Source organism: Protopterus annectens, chromosome 1.part0 (assembly GCF_019279795.1).
Source record: "Protopterus annectens isolate FY-2018-M chromosome 1.part0, PAN1.0, whole genome shotgun sequence".
In the NCBI taxonomy this organism is placed as follows: domain Eukaryota; kingdom Metazoa; phylum Chordata; order Ceratodontiformes; family Protopteridae; genus Protopterus; species Protopterus annectens.
The window spans coordinates 588813872-588836132 of NC_056725.1; the positions used below are offsets into that span (position 1 = coordinate 588813872).

General features: G+C 43.3%; 1 protein-coding gene across 13 annotated transcripts in view; it reads right to left on the minus strand.

Moving 5' to 3' along the window:
- EPRS1 (glutamyl-prolyl-tRNA synthetase 1) overlaps window positions 1-22261 on the minus strand; it is a 1752234-nt gene that overhangs the window by 1187573 nt on the left and 542400 nt on the right. For all 13 annotated transcript variants that reach the window (XM_044061601.1, XM_044061548.1, XM_044061611.1 and 10 more), the window contains one exon: window positions 8202-8394. In XM_044061601.1, the coding sequence (XP_043917536.1) occupies window positions 8202-8394 (193 nt within the window). The remainder of the gene's footprint in view (window positions 1-8201; window positions 8395-22261) is intronic.

Consider the following 22261-nt stretch of genomic DNA (forward strand, 5'->3'; position numbering starts at 1 on the left):
AACTGGTTGGAGGAGCTCTAGAGCAAAAGGTACACCTACATTTCATTTGATCTGTTATCTGTCAGTAGAGGGAGGACCGCTGATCTGCTGATCCAAAGGGCAAGAATGTTGAGTCCACACAGCTCAACTATCATTGCATCTTCCACACAAGGTGCTTGCTCAGGGGAAACCACCAGTATTGTGCAGGCCATGAATTCCAGAGCTCTTAGAAACTCACTGACAGTGACTTGAGTCTTGGTTGCCAGTTCCTAGAAGTAAGCACGGCAATGCTACTTTCTCTTGTGGTAGAAAGGCAATCTGCATGGAGGTGTTCAACGGTGACTCCCAGGACTACTACTCATAAGCAGGGCACCAGAAAACTTTTAGGTTCAAGGTAAATCCCAGGTTTAGGGAAGCCTTGAAGTCCAGGGTGTTCGGAGTCTGATCCAGGGAAACTACTCAATCATCCAGGTAATGGTAAATGTGGATATCTTTCAAACTGTTAAAGGCAACTGCCAAGCATTTGGCGAAGATCACTGGTGTGCTGGATAGCCCAAAAGGCAAAGAAGTAAAGTGACAGTGACACTTCTCAGCTAAGAACTGTAGAAGTGCCTCTGGACCTTATAAATGAAAATGTGCAAAAGGAAGTACTTGAAGTCCACAGCAACCATATACACATTTGGGCATAGTAATAGTAACAAAGCCTGAAAAGTGAGCATTTTGAATTTGGGAATGCGTTAAGCCTTGAAAGGTTCAAGCTAGGTCTCCAGGTGCCCCCTTTCCTGGGATCCAGGAAAAGCCTTGAGAAAAAAATCCCTTTCCTAACAGGGGGTGACTCCTCTATGACCCCTTGATGCAGCAAGTTAATAAGGCACTGATAATCCACTGTAGATTATGGGATGTGGTTTGAAGTTCAATGAAGTCTGTAACCTTTTTACAACCTTCACTACCACAGCATCTGTAGTGATATCTACCAAAGCATGAAGGGATAAGCAGGCAGGTTTCTTGCTACTCTCTAGGATGGGGAAGTGGTGGAGCTGGGTAGGGTGCATAGTCAGGAAGGATAGTTGGAACCGACCTTTGTTACTGAAAGGCTGTTGGTTTCCTCCTGGACTTCCATTATCCCCTTTCCACCTTTTATTATTCCTCTGCTCTGTTTCCCGCTGAATAGGCTTGTGATGCCTACAGAGGATACTTCTCTCAAACCTGAGAACTGGAAAGAAAATTAACTGCCTTACCCCCAAACATTAGCTTTCACCGTTCATCCATCAATTTAAATACACATCAGCCATAGGGCCCCCAAACAACTTTTACCTACGGGTGTACTGAGCAGGCTTTGACATACTCAGGCAGAAGCTGCAACCTCAACAAGGAGCGTCTCCTGATCACTAATTTAGTAGCAGCTGCCCTGGATGTTGCACCTGTATCATCGTAGCTACATTAAAATATAATGCACAGATATCTTAACTAGATAGTGAGAAGGAACTGTAATATCTAGGTGCCAAGGTCAGAGTCATATTCCTCCCATTTTGTGCCCCATGTGATCCAGGAGTGCCAGTAGAAACTTCATTATATGGGTTTGGCAACAGATGCCCAAAAGGGAAGGGTAAATGAGGTACAGACCTTTTTACTAATCCTATCCATGGCACATGAGTTGAGTCTCAAACAATCTTAGTTCTTTTTCTAGAATTTACAGGGACTACTGCAGGGTCTGTCATTAGACCTATAAACATGCTTGGGACTTTCTTGAACCCTAAAAAAGCTATCTTTTTTTTTTTTGGAGGGGGTTGGGAATCCAAAGTCTGACAGGCAGCTGCAAAGTCATCCTCCAATGCCTTCTAATTACTGAGAAAATGGCCAGAGATTTGGAGGCTTTCCTATGTAGTAGCACATATATTTTCAGACTATATGAAGTCTCCCTACCCTCCTACTTAAAGAAGTCTCTCATTCTGGAGAAAGTTTCTCTGAATGAAATTTCCTGAAATGGGGAGTATGATGAAAGAGTATCGGGATTCAAACCCACGGAGGAAAGATATCTGAGAGGAGCAAGCTAACCCCTCCTTGATTAACGTCCTGAGGATTTTCTTCCTCATCTGAAGAAGATTCCCTTTTTCTTTGAGCAGGAGCATGACATGAGGGTAGGAGATGGAGAAGTCTGTGCAGGCTGAAGGGCATATAGGGCCTTAAGCAATCCTTGGAGCAAATTACACCAATCATCTTGGCTGGTTTCTTTCTTAGAGGGGAGTTAAAATTAATGTTTTTGTGAATTGTCTTAAGGGAGCAGATCTGGGCTGCCACACCTCCACAACACAGCTCTACATTTCTTACCAACACCTAGTGAACACCTTCTCCTCCCTCTACAACAGTAGTAATGCAGAGATCTTCCCTGCACTATCCCGGATAAGCGACAGGGGAGACCTTTATCTTCTACAGAGGTTCAATCAGATGTTCTCTGGATCTCAGCCACGGTAATCTCTGATGGGAGTAATGCTAAAAGACTTAGGGGAAGCAGACGGCCACTATGGGGTTGCTGTGATAGCATCTCACCAGAGACCATCATCTCAAATGGCACATACAAAAAGAACAGAAATTATACATTCTTCTCCAACCTACTGGGCTTTTTTTTTTTTTTTTCTTAGCTAGGGAATCAAGAAAAGAGGAAGGGTATAGCAAAAACATGGCTGAACCTACCAAGGACTTGTACTTGTACAGCTAACCAATAGCTTTGGACACAAAAAGTACAGTTGTGTACACTTAAAATAAATGTAGATGTTCGAGTGTATTCACTGTTGCAGTCATCACATTTGGGTCATCTGCCTGCAGGTAGCGCTCAGCCGGCCTGAATACCAGAGTCTTGTATTCCTGCGTCGGATGCTCTCTCTTCTTCCGTGACGTCAGGTCATCAGGGGTATAAAACATGCAGCCTATGCCATTACATCAGTTTTTTCTTGCCCCAGATGTCAGGTGCCCCCACAATGGGAAGCAATCATATGTTATGGTACACCTTCATCAAAAAGCAAATACACCAGAAATGTTAACTATGTCAAACAAGAAGGAGAGGTACAGCCAAGAGAAGTCAGGGGGCTGGAGGGAGGGTAATCAGGACTGTAACAGTGAATACACTCCAACATCTACATTTATGGTAAGTGTACACAACTGTACTATGTTCTTCATGTTTCACTGTTGCAGTCATCACATTTGGGTTGATTCCCAAAGCTAAGGAAGGGAGGAGGAAGTTAGAGAGCATTAGGGCCAGCTATTAAGCCCTGCAAGACTGCAGTGGCAAAACAAGCTCTGGATTTGGAAAAAACAGGCATGTGGTAATGCTTGGTGAAGGTATGTACAGAGCTCTAGGTAGCAGCTTCTAGGATGTCCCTGGTAGGGACTCCTCTGAAAAAGGCTGTAGAGGTAGATGCAGCTGTGGTGGAATGTGATCTTATCCCATGTGGGCTAGGTTTTCCATGGTGCTTATAGCAGAAATGAATGCAATGGGCTATCCATTTAGAAATGATTTGTTTTGAAATGGCCTTCCCCTCTGTCCCTGCAGCAAAGCCAACTAGCAGCTGTTCAGATTTTGAGAGGCTTAGTCCTGTCCAAATAAAATCTAAGTTGTCTGTGCACGTCCAAAGAGTGCAGTATTCGTTCTCCTTTGTTTTGTGGCTTTGGGAAAAAGGTGGGCAAATGAATGGACGGATTTAGGGCCACACTAGACACCACCTTGGGCATAAAGGAAGGATTGGACCTGAGGGAAACCCTGTCTGCATGGAAAATAATGAATGGCTCCATTGCCATGAGGGCCTGTAATTCAGACACTCTTCTTGCTGAAGTGATGGCTAGAAGGAAGGCTGTTTTCCAAGAAAGGAATTTCAACTCTGCAGTTGCAGATGGCTCAAAGTGAGGGAGAGTGAGCTTTTCCAATACAAAGTTAAGGTCCTAGGCTGGAGTAGGGGCTCTCCTGGAGGGTCTTACATTTTTGGCCCCTCTGAGGAATTGCTTTAGCAGGGGGTGAGAGAAGAGGGGTGGTTCAGTATTATAATGTGCTGAAATGGCAGAGGCATTAATTTTAATTGACGAGAAGAAGGACAGGCCCTTGTGGAGCATTTCTGTTAAGTACTGAAGTATATGAGGTAAGCTGGGCACCGCTGTGCCCATCCTCTGAGATAGGATTTTCTATCTAGTACTAGGCCTCCTTGCCTCCAGAATGACATCTAGCACCTGCTTACTGAGGGATGCTATTGGAGAGCTCAAGGAATTAGCCAGGCTGCAAGGTTCAGGGTTTGAAGTTGAGGGTGCAGAATCTGGCCCGCCTGCTGGGACAGCAGGAAAGGGGTCTGAGGCAGATGCCATGGTTCCAGCAGTGTCATACTGCGCAGGAGGGGGTACCAGTGCTGGCGTGGCCAGTCTGGTGCAATCAGAATTGTCCTTGGCTTGTCCTGTTTGATCTTTAGCAGAACCTTCAAGAGGAGAGGCAGAGGGGGAAAGGCATTAACAGAGAGGCTTTCCCAGGTAAAGGGCATCCACTTTCCAAGCTTGACTGTGGGAGGTCCTTGTGCAGAATTTGTCCAGTTGGTGGTTCTGAGGGGAGGCAAACAGGTCCATCTCTGGAGTCCTCCATTTGTTTCTCAAGAGGTTGAATATTTTTGGTTCCAGTTTCCATTCGTGTGGGTCCATGAGATTTCTGCTTAGGTCATCTGCCAGAGTTTTTAGCTTGCCTGGCAGGAATTGAGCCTGTAAGTGCACTTGGCAGCTCAGGGCTGTGTTCCACAGAGCCATGGCTAGACTGCAGAGAGGGAATAAGTGGGTTCCCCCCTGCTTGTTTATGCACCACATAACTGTGGTGTTGTCTGTCTTTACCAATAATTGTCCTGGAAGAATGTGGTCCTTGAAGGCTGTCAGGGAATTCTGTACAGCTAATATTTCTTTTTGGTTGATATGCAGGTGCATCTGTCTTGGGTTCCATTTGCCCTGAATGCACCGCCCTGCCAAGTGAGCCCCCCATGCATAGTCTGATGCATCTATTAGGGTGTGGGCGGCAGGGGGTAGAGTGAACGGGAGCCCGTTGTTGTGGTAGCAGGCCTCTACCCACCAAAGGAACTCTGTCTTAGAAAGAATGATAGGAATCATTGATTCCAGGTCCTGAGAATGTTGACACCATAGGCTTTTTAGGTACCACTGTAGTTTCCTCATATGCAGTTTTGCATATGGAATTAGCAGAATGCAAAAGGCCATGAACCCCAGGGCTTGCAGAATTTTCCTTGCAGATAGCTGGGTCTTTGTGGCCAGTAGTTTGAAGTAGATTGTCAAATAAACTTGTTTCTCTGGAGTGAGGAAAGCCATCTGGGAAGTTGTGTTCAAGCTTGCTCCCAGGAATACAATATTTTGGCTGGGTACTAGATGAGATTTCTTTTCGTTTATGGTGTACCCCAGTGAGGTTAGAAATTTCTTTATGAACGCCAGATGTTTTAATAGCAAGTCCTGGCTTTCTGCCTGAATCAGACAATCGTCCAAGTATGGGTATATCTGAATATTTCTCTGCCTGCAAAATGCAATGGCTGGAGCTAGGCACTTTGTGAATACCCAGGGCGCAGTACATAAGACAAAGGGAAGTGCAGAGAACTGATGGTGTATGGAGCCTGCCCTAAAGCATAGGTATTTCCTGCAAGATTCCCTTATTGGAATGTGCAGGTAAGCTTCCTTTAAGTCTAAGGTTGCCAACCAGGCATCTTTGCCTAGCATAGGAAGCAGCTGTTGATGTGTTAGCATTTTGAATTTTGGGATTACCAAAAAGGTGTTTAGAATAGAGAGGTCCAGGGATAGGATGCCAGGAGCTTTCTTTTCTGGGAACCAGGAAAAGTCTTGAATAAAAACCTTGTCCCCTTTTTTCTGCTGGGACAGGTTGAATAGCCCTGATACTCAGAAGAGAGAGAACCTGCTGTAGAGTGTCTGCCTGCTGATTTGGGGGTAGGTCTGGGCAAACGTTTGGGGTTGGTAGGGTGTGGAAGTGGAATCTGTATCCTTGGGAAACTATACTCAAAACCCATTTACTTCCCAGCTACAAGAATTTTCTTCTACTCTGGACAATTTTTCTTACTTTTTTCTAAATTCCTTCGTAGCATCCAGACAGAGCAACTACTACCCAGTAACAGAATATTACCAAACTTGTTAAAGCTAGCAAAAGTTGTCAATATCTCAATTTTCAAACAAAGAGAGCTGTAACGTGTTGCTCTGTCTACCGGCATCATGGAAATCTGCAACTATGACCTTCTTGATGTCCTCTGCATATCTTAGGATGTGGATGCTGTAAGGGACTGTGAAAATTAACACTGACCTCTGGGTCCTCTATGTGCTCACATATGTGTTACAGACCCCTGTTGTCCTCCCCAGTGTGGTGAATAACTCCCACCAATCTGTAACTGCGTCTTCCCTTTTTGCAGCTAAAGCGGCCCTAGATTCTGACAACGAATGGTTCATTAGTAGGTTGGGGAATTTACCAAGGTTCAAACAGTACCTGGGATTCCAATCCCCCAGGACAAGACAACAGCTGCTTCTGTGGCCTCTCCGTCCTGATAAACAACTAGTCTATTGAGAAGTAGAAAACAGGCAATGCATATACAAAAATAACCTCCCATACAGTTAACTGCTGCTTATCTGGCACAAAGCAAAAGAAAGAGGCATTCTTTTGCATCTACAGATCAGTCGATGCGTTATTAGACACTCTAAGCAAAGTCTCTAGTCCTCTCCTGGAGTTCAAGATTCAGACACCATGCCTGATCAAAGATCTTCTGGACTTGAGACACTGCAAAGATTAATCTGGTTGCCCCTTAGGATTGTGTGATCCTATCCATTTTCTGCTTAGTACAGCAAGACAACAAAGCAATGGCAGTGGATGCAGTACAGCTACTGTGATATGATCAAGTCCTATACAACTTCAAACCATTTTCACCAATCCCATTCATCACAAATTTCAGGAAAGAAAGACCAACTGTCATTCTTACCATCCCTTGGCAAGAAAAGCATCGTTACTGGCAGCAATGGTGTTAGCAGTACAGTAGACACTTCCAATTCTGGACAGAAATGCCCATCAATGATGGACAGGACAACTTACTCCCCTTCACCCATTCTGGGAATTCCCCAGTGAAGGACAGCACTGGCTAGGGCAGGTCATCATACAGACAGCCTCAGTGGTGGTTTGTGCCTTTGTCAGGTATCCAGCAATGAGTGTGAACTTTGAGGCCTGAGCCCTCTAATGTGAAGAGGGATGGATGACCTGCATCACTGAAAGGACCTCAATCCTTCTTAATGCATGTGCATATTCATATGTGCTCTCACTAACAGCTACTGTCGGAGAAGTTTCATGGATGGATGAATACCTACCCCCAAGAATGGCCGCTTGCCACATAACCCCATCATTCAAGGGACTTGTTTCACTGGGTTACCCAAAACTGATCCTCCCTCTCTCCCAGGATGGGTACTCCCATAATCCCCCGGTAGTGCCTTCAAATGCTCAAGATGCTAATTGGTCCTGAGTCACCTGAACCATGTTCAAGGTTTCAGTCCTCTACATCACTGAAAGTCTACTGAGCAAGTAGACTGTGGTATCATTTGTTTTTACATAGTGCTCAAACTATGTTGTTTCTTGATCTGCCAGGGAGTGCTCACTACCACCTAGAGGACAAACTAAAAACAATGGCAGATGTCAAGTTACTTAGCCAACAGTCCACATCAGAGTTCCCAAGCTGACAGCACATGTGCCCCTGAGCATGGAATTTAGCTGAAAGTATTAAATTATGACTACTGAAGAAAAGTAACCTAACTTAATATCCATCATGGAAGGAAAACTAGCAGATTAACTGATGCAGTTAAGAAATGTATATTATTTCCAGCTGTAAAAAGGATTCTGAGATAGGCTAACAAGCAATCATACCTACTGGAAATATGTCTACACATGGAGTCATTCTCTACAGATAAAAAGAGGATAATTGCCACCGCCACCACTACACCCTTCACAGCAGAGACAGACCTATCTCACTTCAGTCTACAGACATCACAAGAATATGCAGAGAGGATAATTGCCACCGCCACCACTACACCCTTCACAGCAGAGACAGACCTATCTCACTTCAGTCTACAGACATCACAAGAATATGCAGCAGTCCAATATGAGGAGTGACATTAGTAAGAAGCAAGTAAACAGACTATACTGGTGTACAAGCTTTACTTACAGTTGCTTCTGTTTTTAGACTCAATTCTCTGTTCACGGTCCTGTTTCATCTGCTCTGGTGGGGTATCATCAACATAAGCTCTCCCTTCTTTAATGAGATTTTCTGCAAATTTCATTATTGTATCAAAGTGGTCAGAGGTGTAAGTGAACTGGTCTGGCTTAATGTTCAGCATAGATACATCTTCAAGGATAACCTACAAGAGACCAAAAACAAAACTCTTACACACTTACATTACTAAACTTAAAAATGTTTTCACTGCTGAAAGTAAAAATATCATAAAACTGAAAAGAAAAAATTAAATTACATAAAAACTACAGACATGGGTCTATTTAGCAGGTTTTAAGTATCTAGACCACTTAACTTCATCTAAGAAACTTGCATTTGCCCTTCATAAGGGGGAATGAAAACTATTTACAAAGCTACTCTTATGAAAAGGAAGGGAAACACTCGTAGATGTTCAAAAGACAAAGATGTGACAGACGCAATAGTAGTACAAGAAGCATCTACAGTTGGCTAAGAGCTTCAACTAGAAGCTATCTTTGCCTCAGCTTCAAAGGATGGAACTTGTACTGGGGGGGGTCCCCAAGTAACCCAGTTAATACCCATTTTCAAAGACACACATGAAAAGGCAAATATTTTCATGAATGAATGCTATCCAACACTTTTGAAGCAAACAATTTAAAATGGATTTACAATGTGGCAATTTTGCATTCTTTTTATCAAGTCTGTAATAAAACTGTAGTCTTTCCAAATAACTACGATTCTTTCATGTATTTTCTATATTGCTGGGAGTCGAAAGTAAGGTACTTACCATAACAATGCAGTTTTATAAGCCAAGTTCATCCTGTTCAACCTCTACGACTTGATCATACTTCCTAGTTAGTTTGGGACAGAAAAACTCTCTCAGGCTGTAGTGCCTCCCATTGGCCCTTAACGCTCTGTGCTAACAAGAATCTCATGACTTCCAAGTAGAAAGCTTTGGCACTCAGCACCATCCTAACCACTAGCCTACACAGCTATAAAAAGCCTTCCTTTCCACTTGACTCAACTAGGAAAAGGGGATATGTGGAAGTTTTTTGAGGATAGACTTAGATTATTTAGATTTAGCCTTATGGTATGTAAATAACTCATGCCTAAGATGACACAATTGATCCATTTCAATCAATAGGATAATGCCCCAAGCATAACCTCCTGGGTAGCCAAAAATTAAACCTTGCATGGATTTCCAAGACAAGTGAACACTGATGAACAGGTTTTTAGGAGCTCTTTTTCTCCCAGTGTGAAAACTGCAACTGTGAAAAAACAGCTCCTAAAGCGATATAACGGAATACAATTCAGTTACTGGCTTATAATTACACTGAAATTTGGAGAAAGCTACAGAAAATCAACTAGAAAAGAAGAGAAAACGCAGGATGGAAAGAACCTTGCAGCTATTCAGCAAAAAGCAGCTCACGTTTCATTTTTGATACAGCAGATGGCTTCCTGTAATCTAGAGGAAAATATATATCAAATGCATTCAGAGGTACTTAAATAAGTGAAACACTGAAGAAATACACAAAAGTCATATAACAAAAGACTGAAATAGAAGTTTTGACTAGCTATTCAGATAAAATGACAACTGCAAACATCAGATGCTAAAATGAAAAGGCTAAATTAGCTTGAGGCTTTTCAGAAAGAGCTGTTAAAAAAACAGAACTAGAAGGGGAACTGAAAGAAACAGACGAGATCTTTAAGTACTATACAGCAGGATTTGTTGGATTTGAAGGCACTCCAAACCTGACCAACAGAAAGCAGTCAAGACCAATAGTAAAGATGGAATTATACCAGCAAAGAGTTGCTCTTGACAAAATTGTGGCAGAAAGGAAAAGTATTAAAAATTTTAGACAGACTGATTAGGGAAAATGATTATTCATTGTACGCTAGCCAGAAGAGAAGAACGTTTATCCCAGCAATTGGGTAATGTTGAGATTCAAGATGCTATATCCAGGTGTCTTCAGAATATTTTTTTACTTTTTTCTGGAAGTTCAAATATACTTACATGCAAAACAGATAAAGGAATAAATAAAATGTAACCAACAAAGAGTGATCTAACAAGCAGAAGGGGACTCTGCCCATTCTTTTGACAATAACAAAACTGAAACAGAGGTTATGTACACTGTACCCTTGTACCAGTGGCCTATGTCTCTCCTCTAGGACACAGACAACTGAGATCAGACCTTTTACCTTGCAAGGAATCAACACACTTAAGGATCTGTTAAGGCTCGTCGAAACATTTTTCCATTGTTCCAAAGGAAAATGCTTGAGTGACAAAAAAAAACAGGAGCTGACTAGAAAATCAGGAATACTATTGACATGAAACAAAGACTGGTGTTGACATATGGAGATAACCAGCAGCAGTGTGAAATTACAAAATAGTGTAAAGCATCAATTCCATGGGTCTATATGATGCTATCAAATGGACTAAATAGCGAATGCTATTTAGTCGATCAGATACTGTCGAAATGGCAAAATAGTGAAGTCACGGAACATCACATTTTTTCCCAGGGGAAAAAATTTGGTGGGCCGTCTTCGGGACTTTGCCATTTCCTCCACAATGGTGGGATCTCGGAGTTGGTATATTTAAGTAAGGGGGGTGTGGGGGGCAAAGCCCTCCACTTAAATTTGTGTTTCTTTTTTTTCTTTTTTTTACGGAGCAGAGAATTTTTTCCCTGGGAAAAAAATTGCTGTTCCGTTTGTTCGATATTTTGTTGTTTCGATATTATCAGTATGATGAAATAGCGTTCACTATTTACATTGCACGATATGATATAGACTCAATTCCATTATATGTATGATTAGACAAATGAAATATGGCTTTGTGAAAAGAGGTGGCTGAGAAAAAAAAATTGTTGACTGTCTTAATGGGTGAACTGTAAATTATATACCACACTGCTATTAATGTTTAGGACACCGACTGGACTGAAGTAACTGTTAAGCAAAAGATTTTTTGCTCTTACTACTGCTTTGTTGGCATAGAGGTATAAAGCCCCGAGTGCAGTTAAGTCAACCTGGGTCTGATTACAGGCTCCAGCAACTGAAAGTGGCAAGGGGGGATAAGCATTGCCCATCCGTGGAGAACAGACACAAAAAGCAATGGCAGCTTCTGGTGTTGACCAGAAAACCAAAGCAGATGTGCTAAAGCCAAGGGACAGGACAATTTGTCAGTATCAGTTTACTGTTGAAATGGGGATCAGTTTGATCCCAAATGCCCATTGCACAACTGCACTTAGATTGCCAGGGTGCACCATGGAAAATTATTTGTCTTTGTTGACGGGGAAAAGTCCAAATGGGTAAAACTCATTTTCAGCAGAGGCCCAGGGAGAAAACGCATTTAAGTTGCACATGATGCATATTTATAACTGCACGGTAAAACATCTGTACATGAGCTTATTTACAGGATTTTTAAATATTTCTCACATTTAGATAGCATTTTAACACAAAAAAACAAGACAGAAATTAACATATACAGACTAATTACTGAACAGAAAAATAAAATACAATAACAGTTAATGTATTCAAGAATCCGGAGGGTAGGCTTAGAATTGGGGGGGGGGGGCAGATGGAAAGAGCACAGGATCTAACAAGCAGAAAGGGACTATGCCCTTCGATCATCACTGGTCCTGGCCCAAAAAAAAAAAGTTATGGACTCACCATAACATTCCATCTGAGTAGTTGGACTTCATTCGTCTTCAACCTGTGGGTTACGGATCCGTATCAGATCTGACTCGGCTGCATATCCAGCATCTGATCCAAGCTCAAAGCTCTTCCCCTTACCCATAATGCCCCATTTCCTTCTTCCCTTCAGATCGAGTTTGCTGCTCAACCTGTTACTCACACTCAACCCAACAAGACATTGTCACTATCAGAAAAAGCTTCTCAAAACAATGAGTAGGACAACAGACATCTTGGAGCTGTCCAAATTCTACATCTATATTATACCCAAACAAATCAGACAAGGACGAAGGGAAGGAGGGAGGGATGGCTGAATACAAATGAAGTCCAACTACTCAGATGGAACGTTATGGTGAGTACATAACCTCTTTATCTGAAGTACTTGACTTCATTTTATCTTCAACCTGTGGGGCAGAGTCCCCAGCTACTATACCACCTGGGAGGCCCTCATGGAAGGATATTCCGGAGCACACCGGAGCCAAAGGATGCCCTGTTCCCGGACACTATGTCCAGTTTGAAATGTGAGATGAAGGTATGAGATGAGGATTAAGTGGCTGCAGAACAGATATCATCCAATGACACTCTGGACCAAAAGGCCGCTGAAGCAGCCACAGATCAGGTAGAATGTGCTTTTACCTGACCTGGCAGGGAAATTCCCCTGACAGAATATGCCCGAATAATACACTGGGAAATCCAGCGGGCAATAGTAACTTTGGAGATTGGTTTCCCTAAAAAAGGTTTTGAGTAAGAAATGAAAAGTTGGTCAGATTTACGAAAGGCTTTTGTCCTGTGCAAACAGAATCGTAATTGTCTATGTACATCCAACAAGTGTAATTTGCATTCTCCCTTATTTTGAAAATTTGGAAAAAAGACTGGGAGATTGTCTGATTAACATTGGCTACTGATGCTACCTTGGGAAGAAAGGATGGGTTCGTATGCAAAGACACACTGTCCTTACGAAAAATCATATAAGGAACCTTGATCGATAGTGCCTAAAGTTCTGACACTCTCCTGGCCAAAGTGATGGCAACTAACAATGCAGTATTCCAAGACAGAAATTGTAAATCTACCGAAGCTGCAGGTTCAAAGGGGGGGCAAAATAAGGTCTGAAGCACTAATGTAAGGTCCCATGGAGGCGTAGGATCTTTCACCGGGGGGGTCTCAGAAGAAAGGTACCCATAAGGAAAGTCTTGCAAAGTTTAGAAAAGCCAACAAATTAATTTTCCCCAACATGAAAGTTAGAAATCGCAGCCAGTTGGACTTTAACTGTGAACGAACTGGCGCCTTGTTGAAAAATCGCAGACAAAATCCAACACCGCAGAAACTGGAGCAGTAAAGGGATTCAATGCATGTTGCGAAGCCCATACAGAAAAACGTTGCCACTTACTACGGTATAACCTCCTGGTGGAAAATGAGCCGCCACCAGAATGTTTTTAATGAGCGAAGATAAACCAGGAGTCCTAATAATCATGGGAACTGGAACAGCCAAGCTGTGAGCTTCAGACTGTCCAGGTCTGGATGGAGAATCCCTGAGAGATGAGAAATGAGATCCAGAACTGGATTCAGCATCCATGGTGGCGCTACTAGATGAGACCATAGACAGGAATTTTGGTATCAAGGGTAGAGGAGGATAAGCATACAGAAGACCAGGAGGCCAAGCATGAATCAGAGCATCTCTGGGGGCTTCCCCCTGAGAGGGGTTCAGAGTGAAGAACTCGATCCATTTTGCGATGGAAGGAGATCCAAACAGATTGCAGCAAGACTGACCCCACTTTTGAAAGATCTGTTCCACCACTGAAGGATTCAGAGACCACTTGTAAGGCCATCAGGATAGATCTGCTGAGCCTGTCCGCTAAAATGTTCAACTGTCCCAGAATGTGCGTTACCACCAGAAAACGGCCAGTGGAGATCGCCCATTCTCACACTCTTATGGCTTTGCGACAAAGGGGATAAAATCTGGATCCCCCTTGTTTGTTGAAGTAACAGACCACCGACATGTTGGCTGTCTGGATAGCAACCGTCCCTAGGGGAAGGTAGGCATGAAGAACCTGCAACGAGAGAAGCACCTCCCTCATCTCCAGGACGCTGATATGTAAACTGGTCTCGGATGGGGACCACATGCCCTGGAATGTCCTTCTCGAGCAGTGCCCACCCCACCCAGCTGGGAGGCGTCCATAGACACCATGGCCTTGGAGAATGACAGGAGAAAGGGACATCCCCGGACTAGGTCTGGGGAATGAAGCCATCACCAAAAAGAGTCCCTGCACACTCGAGAGATTTGGAAAGGATGAGACAATGGCAAATCTAACAAGGAGCACTGAACTGCCAGAGTCCACTGAAAAATCCACATATGAAGATGTGCTAAGGGTAGCAGATTGATACTGGATGCCATAAACCCCAATGCCCGCAGTATTGCATCTGCTGTCAGAGATTGAGCTTGTAGGACAGAGAGCATGCAGCTTCAGGCTGTGTATCCTGTCTGGAGTAAGGAAAACTTTTGTTTGGATAGCGTCTAATCGAACCCCAATGAAGTCTAAGGTCTGAACTGGGATCAGCAATGACTTGCTGAGACTGATGGCGATGCCAAACCTCTGTGGTAGGAGAAGGAAGTAATCCCTGGCTTGGCAAAGTTGATGCTTGGAAGGGGCAGTGAGGAGCCAATTGTCCAGGTAAGGGAAAACCTGAATACCCTAAAGCCTCAGGTGAGCCGCTACTACTGCCATCACCTTGGTGAACACCCTAGGGGCTGTGGTGGGGCCAAAGGGAAGGGTTCTGAACTGATAATGATTGACTCTTCGATGGAAGCAAGTAACCTCCGAGAGTGCATGTCCATCTTGATATAAAAGTATGCGTCCTGGAGGTCAATCGAGCACATCCAGTCATTCGCCTGCAGGAAGGGGCATGATGGACTGAAGCGTGAGCTTCCGGAATTTTGCCTTGGTAACTGACAGGTTCAAGGTGGATAGATCCAAAATGGGCCTTAGGTCCCCCATTTTCTTTGGCACTAAAAAGAACATGGAATAAATGCCTGATCCGGACTGGTCAAGGGGGACAGTTTGGATGACTCACTTTATTAGCAGCTTTTCTATATTTAGTGCTGCTTCCTCCCGTTGCGCGGGTGGGACGTTCCGGAGATCTTTCAGTGGAAGGGGGTGGTTCGAGGAACATGACTGAATAGCCCCTGAATATGATCTGCAGCACCCAACGATCTGTTATGGACTCCCATTCCGTTGGGTGTAGTGATAACTGGCCCCCAACTGCCTCCAGAGAAGAGCAGCCTGGGTCTGTCCTAGAACAGTTCTCGAGACCCGTAATTTTTCAGACCCCCTTCTGCCTCTAGGGCAGCGTCCATCCTAAACCCCTTTGCCTCTAGGGGATGGTGAGTCCTGAGTGTCCCAGAAAAACACCTGAGACCTTCCAGAACCACATCTTCATTCCTAGAAAAGGATCTTTGAGGGGAGGAGAAGCGGATTTGGATGGCAGACAGTGTCTTCCCGTCCTTCTCACTCTGGACCAAAGTTATCGCCTACCGACTTCCCAAACAGGGAGGAACCATGGTACGGGGCATTTCTAACAACCCCTTAAAGGGTTCTGAGAACTGACATAGCAGGAGCCAGCGTGTTGCCTGATAGCAACGCCTGTACTAGCTGCCTTAGCTGCTCCTTCAGTACCATGGGAGAGGAGACACATGGATGTGTTACTGACCGACTTCAGAGTGGCCATTTGAGTGGAAAACATCATCTTGTCTCCTGTCGAGGTCAACTCAGCGATCTCCTTTACTAGGTCTCTCTGCAGCCAAATCACGTGCCATGTAATTCAGTGCTTTTACTGAGAAGGTAGCTGAAGTGTACACCCGCTTCCCGAACTGATCCATCGTCCATGACTCTCGGTCAGGAGGATGGACCAAAGAGCTCTCCTGAGCGACCTCTTTTTTAGAGGCAGCTGCCACCACCATAGCATCAACCAGGACCCCTTTTGTTCCAGAATGTCCTATCCGAAGGGGGGCTAAGAACTTTGTCCAGCGCTTTGGGATGGGCTCCACCATGTCTGGTTCCTTCCATGCTCGAGATGTTATGAGATCTACTAAGGGATCAGCAGGAAGCAGATGGGCCTGCGCCGAATGCCTCGAGGAACATTGATTTGTCCGAGTTTGGTTTTTGGGCAGCACCCCCCCCCCTTTGGTTGAGGAGTTCCATGATGTCTCCAAAGGAAACATCCTTGGGGGGGGGGGTGATCAGGGGAAACCTTCCCCATCCTCCAAATCAGTGTCTTCAGTGAGTGACTCTGGTGGGGAGTTTAAGTGCCTCCTTTTGCATGTGCGTTTGAGAGGAACCTCCTCAAAGGGGATCTTTGGGGAGGCTTCACCAACACCCTACTGCTGCCAAGCAGGAGCCTCCTGAGGCAAAACTGCAACGGGCTGTCCCCTGAGATGTCAGGATGGCCGGGACCATACCCAAAACAGAGGGAGTCAGGCTGAAGTCCGAGAACGAGATAGTCAAGTGTCTCAACGATGCCAAGAGTACCCTCTCCACCCCAAAGGCCGAAGGAGAATGGACATCCTGCGAAAGGCCAGTAGGAGCCATCCACTTCTGACCCAACGGGGGAGTCAGAGCAGAGACACCAGGTGGTGAGATGCCAAGGGGAAGACTGTGCTCCGAAACACTAATCAGACAACCCCTAGGATCCGACACCGAGGCAACAGCTGCAAGAGCTGCGGTCGGATCAGACAAGCTCAAGGCAATGGCTGGCATCGAGGTACAAGGTACCATCGGCACCGACCCCTTGACCCCGATGGTCCTCGTCTCCAAAGGCTCCAAAACCGACAGTTGGATCGGAGAAGGAGTGATTGGGGTAAAGAATGACTGTGAGCTCCCCACTCCGAAGGAAGATGCGGCAGGCAAGACTTCCATCTGGATTTGGGTGCGGATAAACTTCCGCATCATCCTATCCATCTCCGCTTCATTACAGCTTTGGGTGGAACGGGAGGAGGAGGCCACCAACACTGGTCTGGAGTGACTGCAGAGGGAAGCCCGCAAGGGAGACCGGATCCAGGACTCTTCTGGCTCAAGGGAGAACCTGGGAGAGTGGAGCTGGGGAGATCCTGGCCTGGTAGTTGGCCTAGATTTTGCCAGTGGCCCAGTCGAAGCCCAGTGGTCAGCAGACCGCTTCCTCGGCCTGTCCTTTTTCGACTTCTCTTCCCCAACTCTTTTGGCTGGCGTTCGAGTCCAGAGACCGGGGAAGAGGTGGAAGCTGAGGCTGAACCAAGAGCCAGGGGCGTAGGTGCTACTGTACTCGTGGAAGGAAGGAGACCCTTCAGGATGAGCTTATCCCTCTTGTCCTTCAGTGCCCTGGGGTTAAACCCAGCACAGATAGAATAGGAGGTCTGTAGATGGGGCACTCCCAGACACACCATGCACAGAGTGACGCCATCGGCTGGGGAGAACTTATGGCCACACTCTGTGCACTTTCTGAAACCTGGATGGGGGTCTCTGCCATAATTCCAAGACAGGCCCAGAAAGTACAGCTGTGTACACTTACCATAAATGTAGATGTTCCAGTGTATTCACTGTTGCAGTCATCACACTTGGGTTATCTACCTGCAGGTAGCCCTCAGCTGGCCTGAATACCAGAGACTTCGTATTTCTGCTTTTGGTTGCTGTCGCTCCAGGAATGACGTCAGGTCGTCAGGGGTATAAAAACAGGCAGCCGAAGCCATTACATCAGTTTTTCTTGCCAAGGAGCCCGAAGCAGATCACACGAGTGCCAGTCGGCCGCTACCTGAGTTTTCATTTCCGAATTGAATCATCCTGAAGTCTTCAAAAGCTAAGTACCCCCGTTGGGGATCCTTTTTTCTTGCTTTAACCGATGTCAAAAAAAGTTAACAATTGTCTAGCCTGTGGAAAGCAAATATCACACAGAGATTTCCATTCTTACTGCATCACCTGTTTAGGTCCAGACAATGACGTTCCTTGCTGTCGGTTTTGTGCTTTGTTCAACGCCCAAACTATTTGTGACTGCAACAGTGAAACACGAAGAACATCAATCACCACATACACACACACTCTCTCTCTCTCTAAAGAAAGATCAGAAAGGAGAAAAAGTTTTTTTTTTCTGTGCGAAGAGGAGGTAGAAAGTAGAGATGGAAAAAGATCAAGAGAGAGAGGGAAATTATTTATTTTATTTATTTATTTTACATTTGTTAACCGGGATAGTCCACTGGACACAGGTCCATTTTCAGTGGAGTCCCGGGGAGCAAAGCTCCAGAAATAAAGAAAACATGTAATATATAGTGTACAGACAATAGTTACAAAGAAAAGTTACATTCAAGTACAGTTATACATAGCTCAAGTAGTAACTACAGACATAATAACATGATTGTAAAACAGAGAAGTAATACAACATTACTAAAGTCTCAAAACCTACGAGAACATCAACATAATATCTGGAGTGACAAGTGTAAAACATCATAATGGTTAAAGAAAAGACTAAACCAGAACAAAATCTCATTTCATTAATCATATGTATATGTACAGCCATAGGACCTAGACCCATTAGGTGCCAATTAAAAACTGTCATGTAAGATTACGAGTGGTGAGCATAGTGAAGAAGGGGCTAAACTACAGGAGGGTCTAACCTGGTGTAGTACAGGAGCATAGCCAACTATTAATGAGATGGATTTTTAAACTGAGTAAAGGAGGTGACAGCAGGTATATGACTGGGTAGAGCGTTCCAGATTTTAGATACATAATTAGAGAAGAGGGAGCTCACCTACAGTATTAATAGTTACTTTTACAATGGATTTGTTACTGGAGTGAAGAGTCCAGTTATTGCTGTGGAGGAGTAGTAGTTTTTGTAGTGCAGGATTTTTTTCTGGAGGATACAGAATTTTATGGGCCAGAACAAGCTGATTGTAGTGTAAGAGTTGGGGAAGTTCCAACCAGTTGAGCTGCTTCAAAGATGAGCAGTGGTGAGATCTAAATGGGGAGTCTGAGGCAAATCTGGCTATTTTGTTGTAGCATGAGTCAAGCTTAGCTAGGTCTGTTTTTCTAAGGTTGGTTAAAATAGTTGAGGCACAAAGGAGGGTAGAAATGACGGGAGTATTCACTATGGTTGCTTTTGTTGACTGGGTAAGGATTTGTCTATTACTATAGAGGGTACCTAGTTTTTTGTGGACTTTCTTGATGGTCTCGAAGATGTGAATATCAAATCTGAGACTGTTACCAATCTCTACACCAAGGGGTTTGGTGTGATCTCAGCAAGAGACAGTGGTTTTGTTGCTAGACATGATATTAAAGGTTGCAGTTGAAGAGGAGGACCTAGTAGGTAGTTTGGTTTTAGCAGGGTTAAGAATAAGTTGGATATTGGACAGCCATGCTTCAATAGACAGGAATGATTTTCTTGTGTTAATGTATGAAGTTCCTTAGCCCAAAAAAACACACACGTACCCAAATAACTGCTAAGAGCTCAAACCACAATGCTTACTTTTCAGCGGCAAACGAAATCTGAAGGGAGGAAGGAGACGGGGGCATTATGAGTAAGGGGAGTAGCTTTGAGCTCGGATCACATGCTGGCCATGCGGCCAAGTCGGATCCGATACGAATCCGTAATCCACAGGCTGAAGATTAAATGAAGTCAACTACTTCAGATCTATTTGTTAGTCCAGGGTAGACTGGAGTGGCCTGCAGATCAGCGAAGGATGTGAGGCACTAGGACAGCTGTTAGTATGATGGCAGAGAAGGGAAAAAAACTGCAGTCTGTTTTTAATTAACATTTCTATAAAATATTATACAACTTATCTGCTACACTGTAAAGCAGTTTTGTATTGTCAACAGTCAGGAATATTTTAAATTTGAGATGGGAGGATTATTATCCGTGACTGTCACATATGTTACAGATATTAAAACAAGAAATTAATTTTCTGTAGTTGTAATGTATCCAGGCTTTTCACTGAGGCAAGGTGAAAGGCTGGAGAGAAGCAAGTTAAATTTAATACAATGTTTTGATTTTGGGCTGCTGTTGTGGGTGATATAGAATTGGAGTGATCACATTATATGCCAAACATAATACCCCATGTTTTAAGAGGGGTGAATATATAGATTACTGTCACTGGTCCAAGCTGAGACAATTTTTTAAGCAAACAGGTTAGACAAAAGATAACTGTAAGAAATGGAAAATGGTAGTTTTCTTGCATTTGCCATGTCATTGGCCATTTTCTTTCCATCAGCAAATGCACTTAATGAGAGACCAATATACAGGTTCAAGCAATTAACCATGATAAGGCTGTACAGTGTGTCCAGAGTGAAATTTACAAGTATTTTTCATACATCTGCAAAATTACAAGCAGTTTTTACTTGGAGAGGAACTGTCTTGCAGGTACAAGCAAATAAATCATTATATCACCGAATGCTCTTCTCAGCACAATGTAATTAAAATTTAAAGGTGCATTGGAAAGTAGTTCAGCAAAAATAAATGAGGTTTGAAATTGTGGGAACGGAATAAAATACACAAGTAGCTGCCTCCCGCAGCAGCATTAAATTTTGAATGCATTTAATATAACAGCGAGTGCACAGTGTAGTTTATTTAAAAATAGAAAAAAGTGCAGTGGCCAAAAGGTAAAAAGTCAATATTTTTGAAAGCATGCAAACTGTTTTTCACATTTGGAAGGGGAATACATACATTACATAAGAACGAGAAATACAGCAATCAGTGCAAGTAGGAACACAGCCAAACATGCACTTTAGCACAGTTAACCTTAATTTTAGAAGATAATGCCTGTGGGTGAAAGTCCTCAAATTTGGGGCAACTGCTCCTATCTGGAAGGGTAAACTTCATTTTTGAATGTGCAGACAGTTTTGTGCGTTTGCTTTATGTTAAAAGGGGATGGGGATTCTGAAAATGTGATTAGTTTCTTGTTTGGGTGTTTTTGTTGAGTAAAAGGTTCTGTAAATGTGTGAGGTTCACACAGAGAAGAAAAGCAACTAGATAAGAATCTAACCTGCCAACCATTAGTGGGTGCATGTAAGCTGATAGAACTGCCATGAATAACAGAGGTGTTTATCAGCTATCACACAATGGCTACTCTGTCCATATCTCACAATGTAAATGGCCTTAGAGGTATTGAGAAAAAGCACAGAGTACTGAATATTATGAGAAGATGTAGGATGCAAACTACAATGTTGCAGGAAACATTTGTATAGAAATGAGCATGTGAATTTGACAAAAAGGACTTAATGGTGGACCTTCAGCAGAATATCAGGGACAAAGGAAAAAGGGAGTAGTAATAATGATTGCAAGAGGGGCTCCATTAATTACAGAGCAGGAAAAAAAAGACAATGGAAGATTTGTGGTAGCAAGGGGTTACTGGCAGTGAAGGATTACACTGGCATGCATTTCAAGTCTACCTAAAACTATTACTAACAGTGAGACATCATTGTGGCTTTAATGGTATCAATGAGATATGCAGAGTAGCTATATAAAAGGGGAAGTTATGGGTAGGGGAAGAGCATGAGCTCACTGCTAGGCAAAATAGGTCCAGGTATCCATGTTCAGTGATTCCAGTGTCCAGACAGAAAATGAGAAATACACAGTTAAACCAATGGAATGTAACAGCAACTCACAAAAGAACAAAAATTAAGCTTTTTCTCAACAATTCAAACACTACTTATATTCCACATGTAATTTACTGAACACAAAATCCTGATAGAAGAATTAATTAGTGTGATCTTAATTCATACTTGAAAATTACCCTTCAAGTCTTACCCTGTCCTAGATTGCTAAATCTGCTTCTAACATCATGGCTCTAGATTTCCCCGTATAATTACATCTCAACGCCTTTTCCTCCTGTCCAACTGTAAATTTTTTTCAAACTTTTAATTTCATTAATATTTGTGTCTGTATATTTGCGGTGTGTGACACATTATGTGATGCATCTGAATACGTACTTGTGTCACAATGCAATCAAAGAAAACAAACCACTATGATTTTTTCCTTTGTACATATTACACACATTTTTGTCTTATTCAGTTTAACATTACACATATCAATGAAGTCCTGCCTTCCTTGAAATATCACTTCTGAACACTATTCTGTATGTACTACTCCCATAAATTCTATTTACTTCTATACAGTTAACTCCTTCCCCTTTCTAAAGATTCCACTTCCAGTTCTTTTACCTCCTTTACAACATTCAACAATTCTGCTATAGTTGATATTGCTTTTGATTTCTAATTACTACTGCTTTAGCAGCCAAAATTGTTAAACTCAGTAGGACCTTACTGGTAATTAAGTTTCTATAACCCATCTCAAAAGAATCATTTCCTTAGTTAAAATAATTTGCTCCCCAACAAATT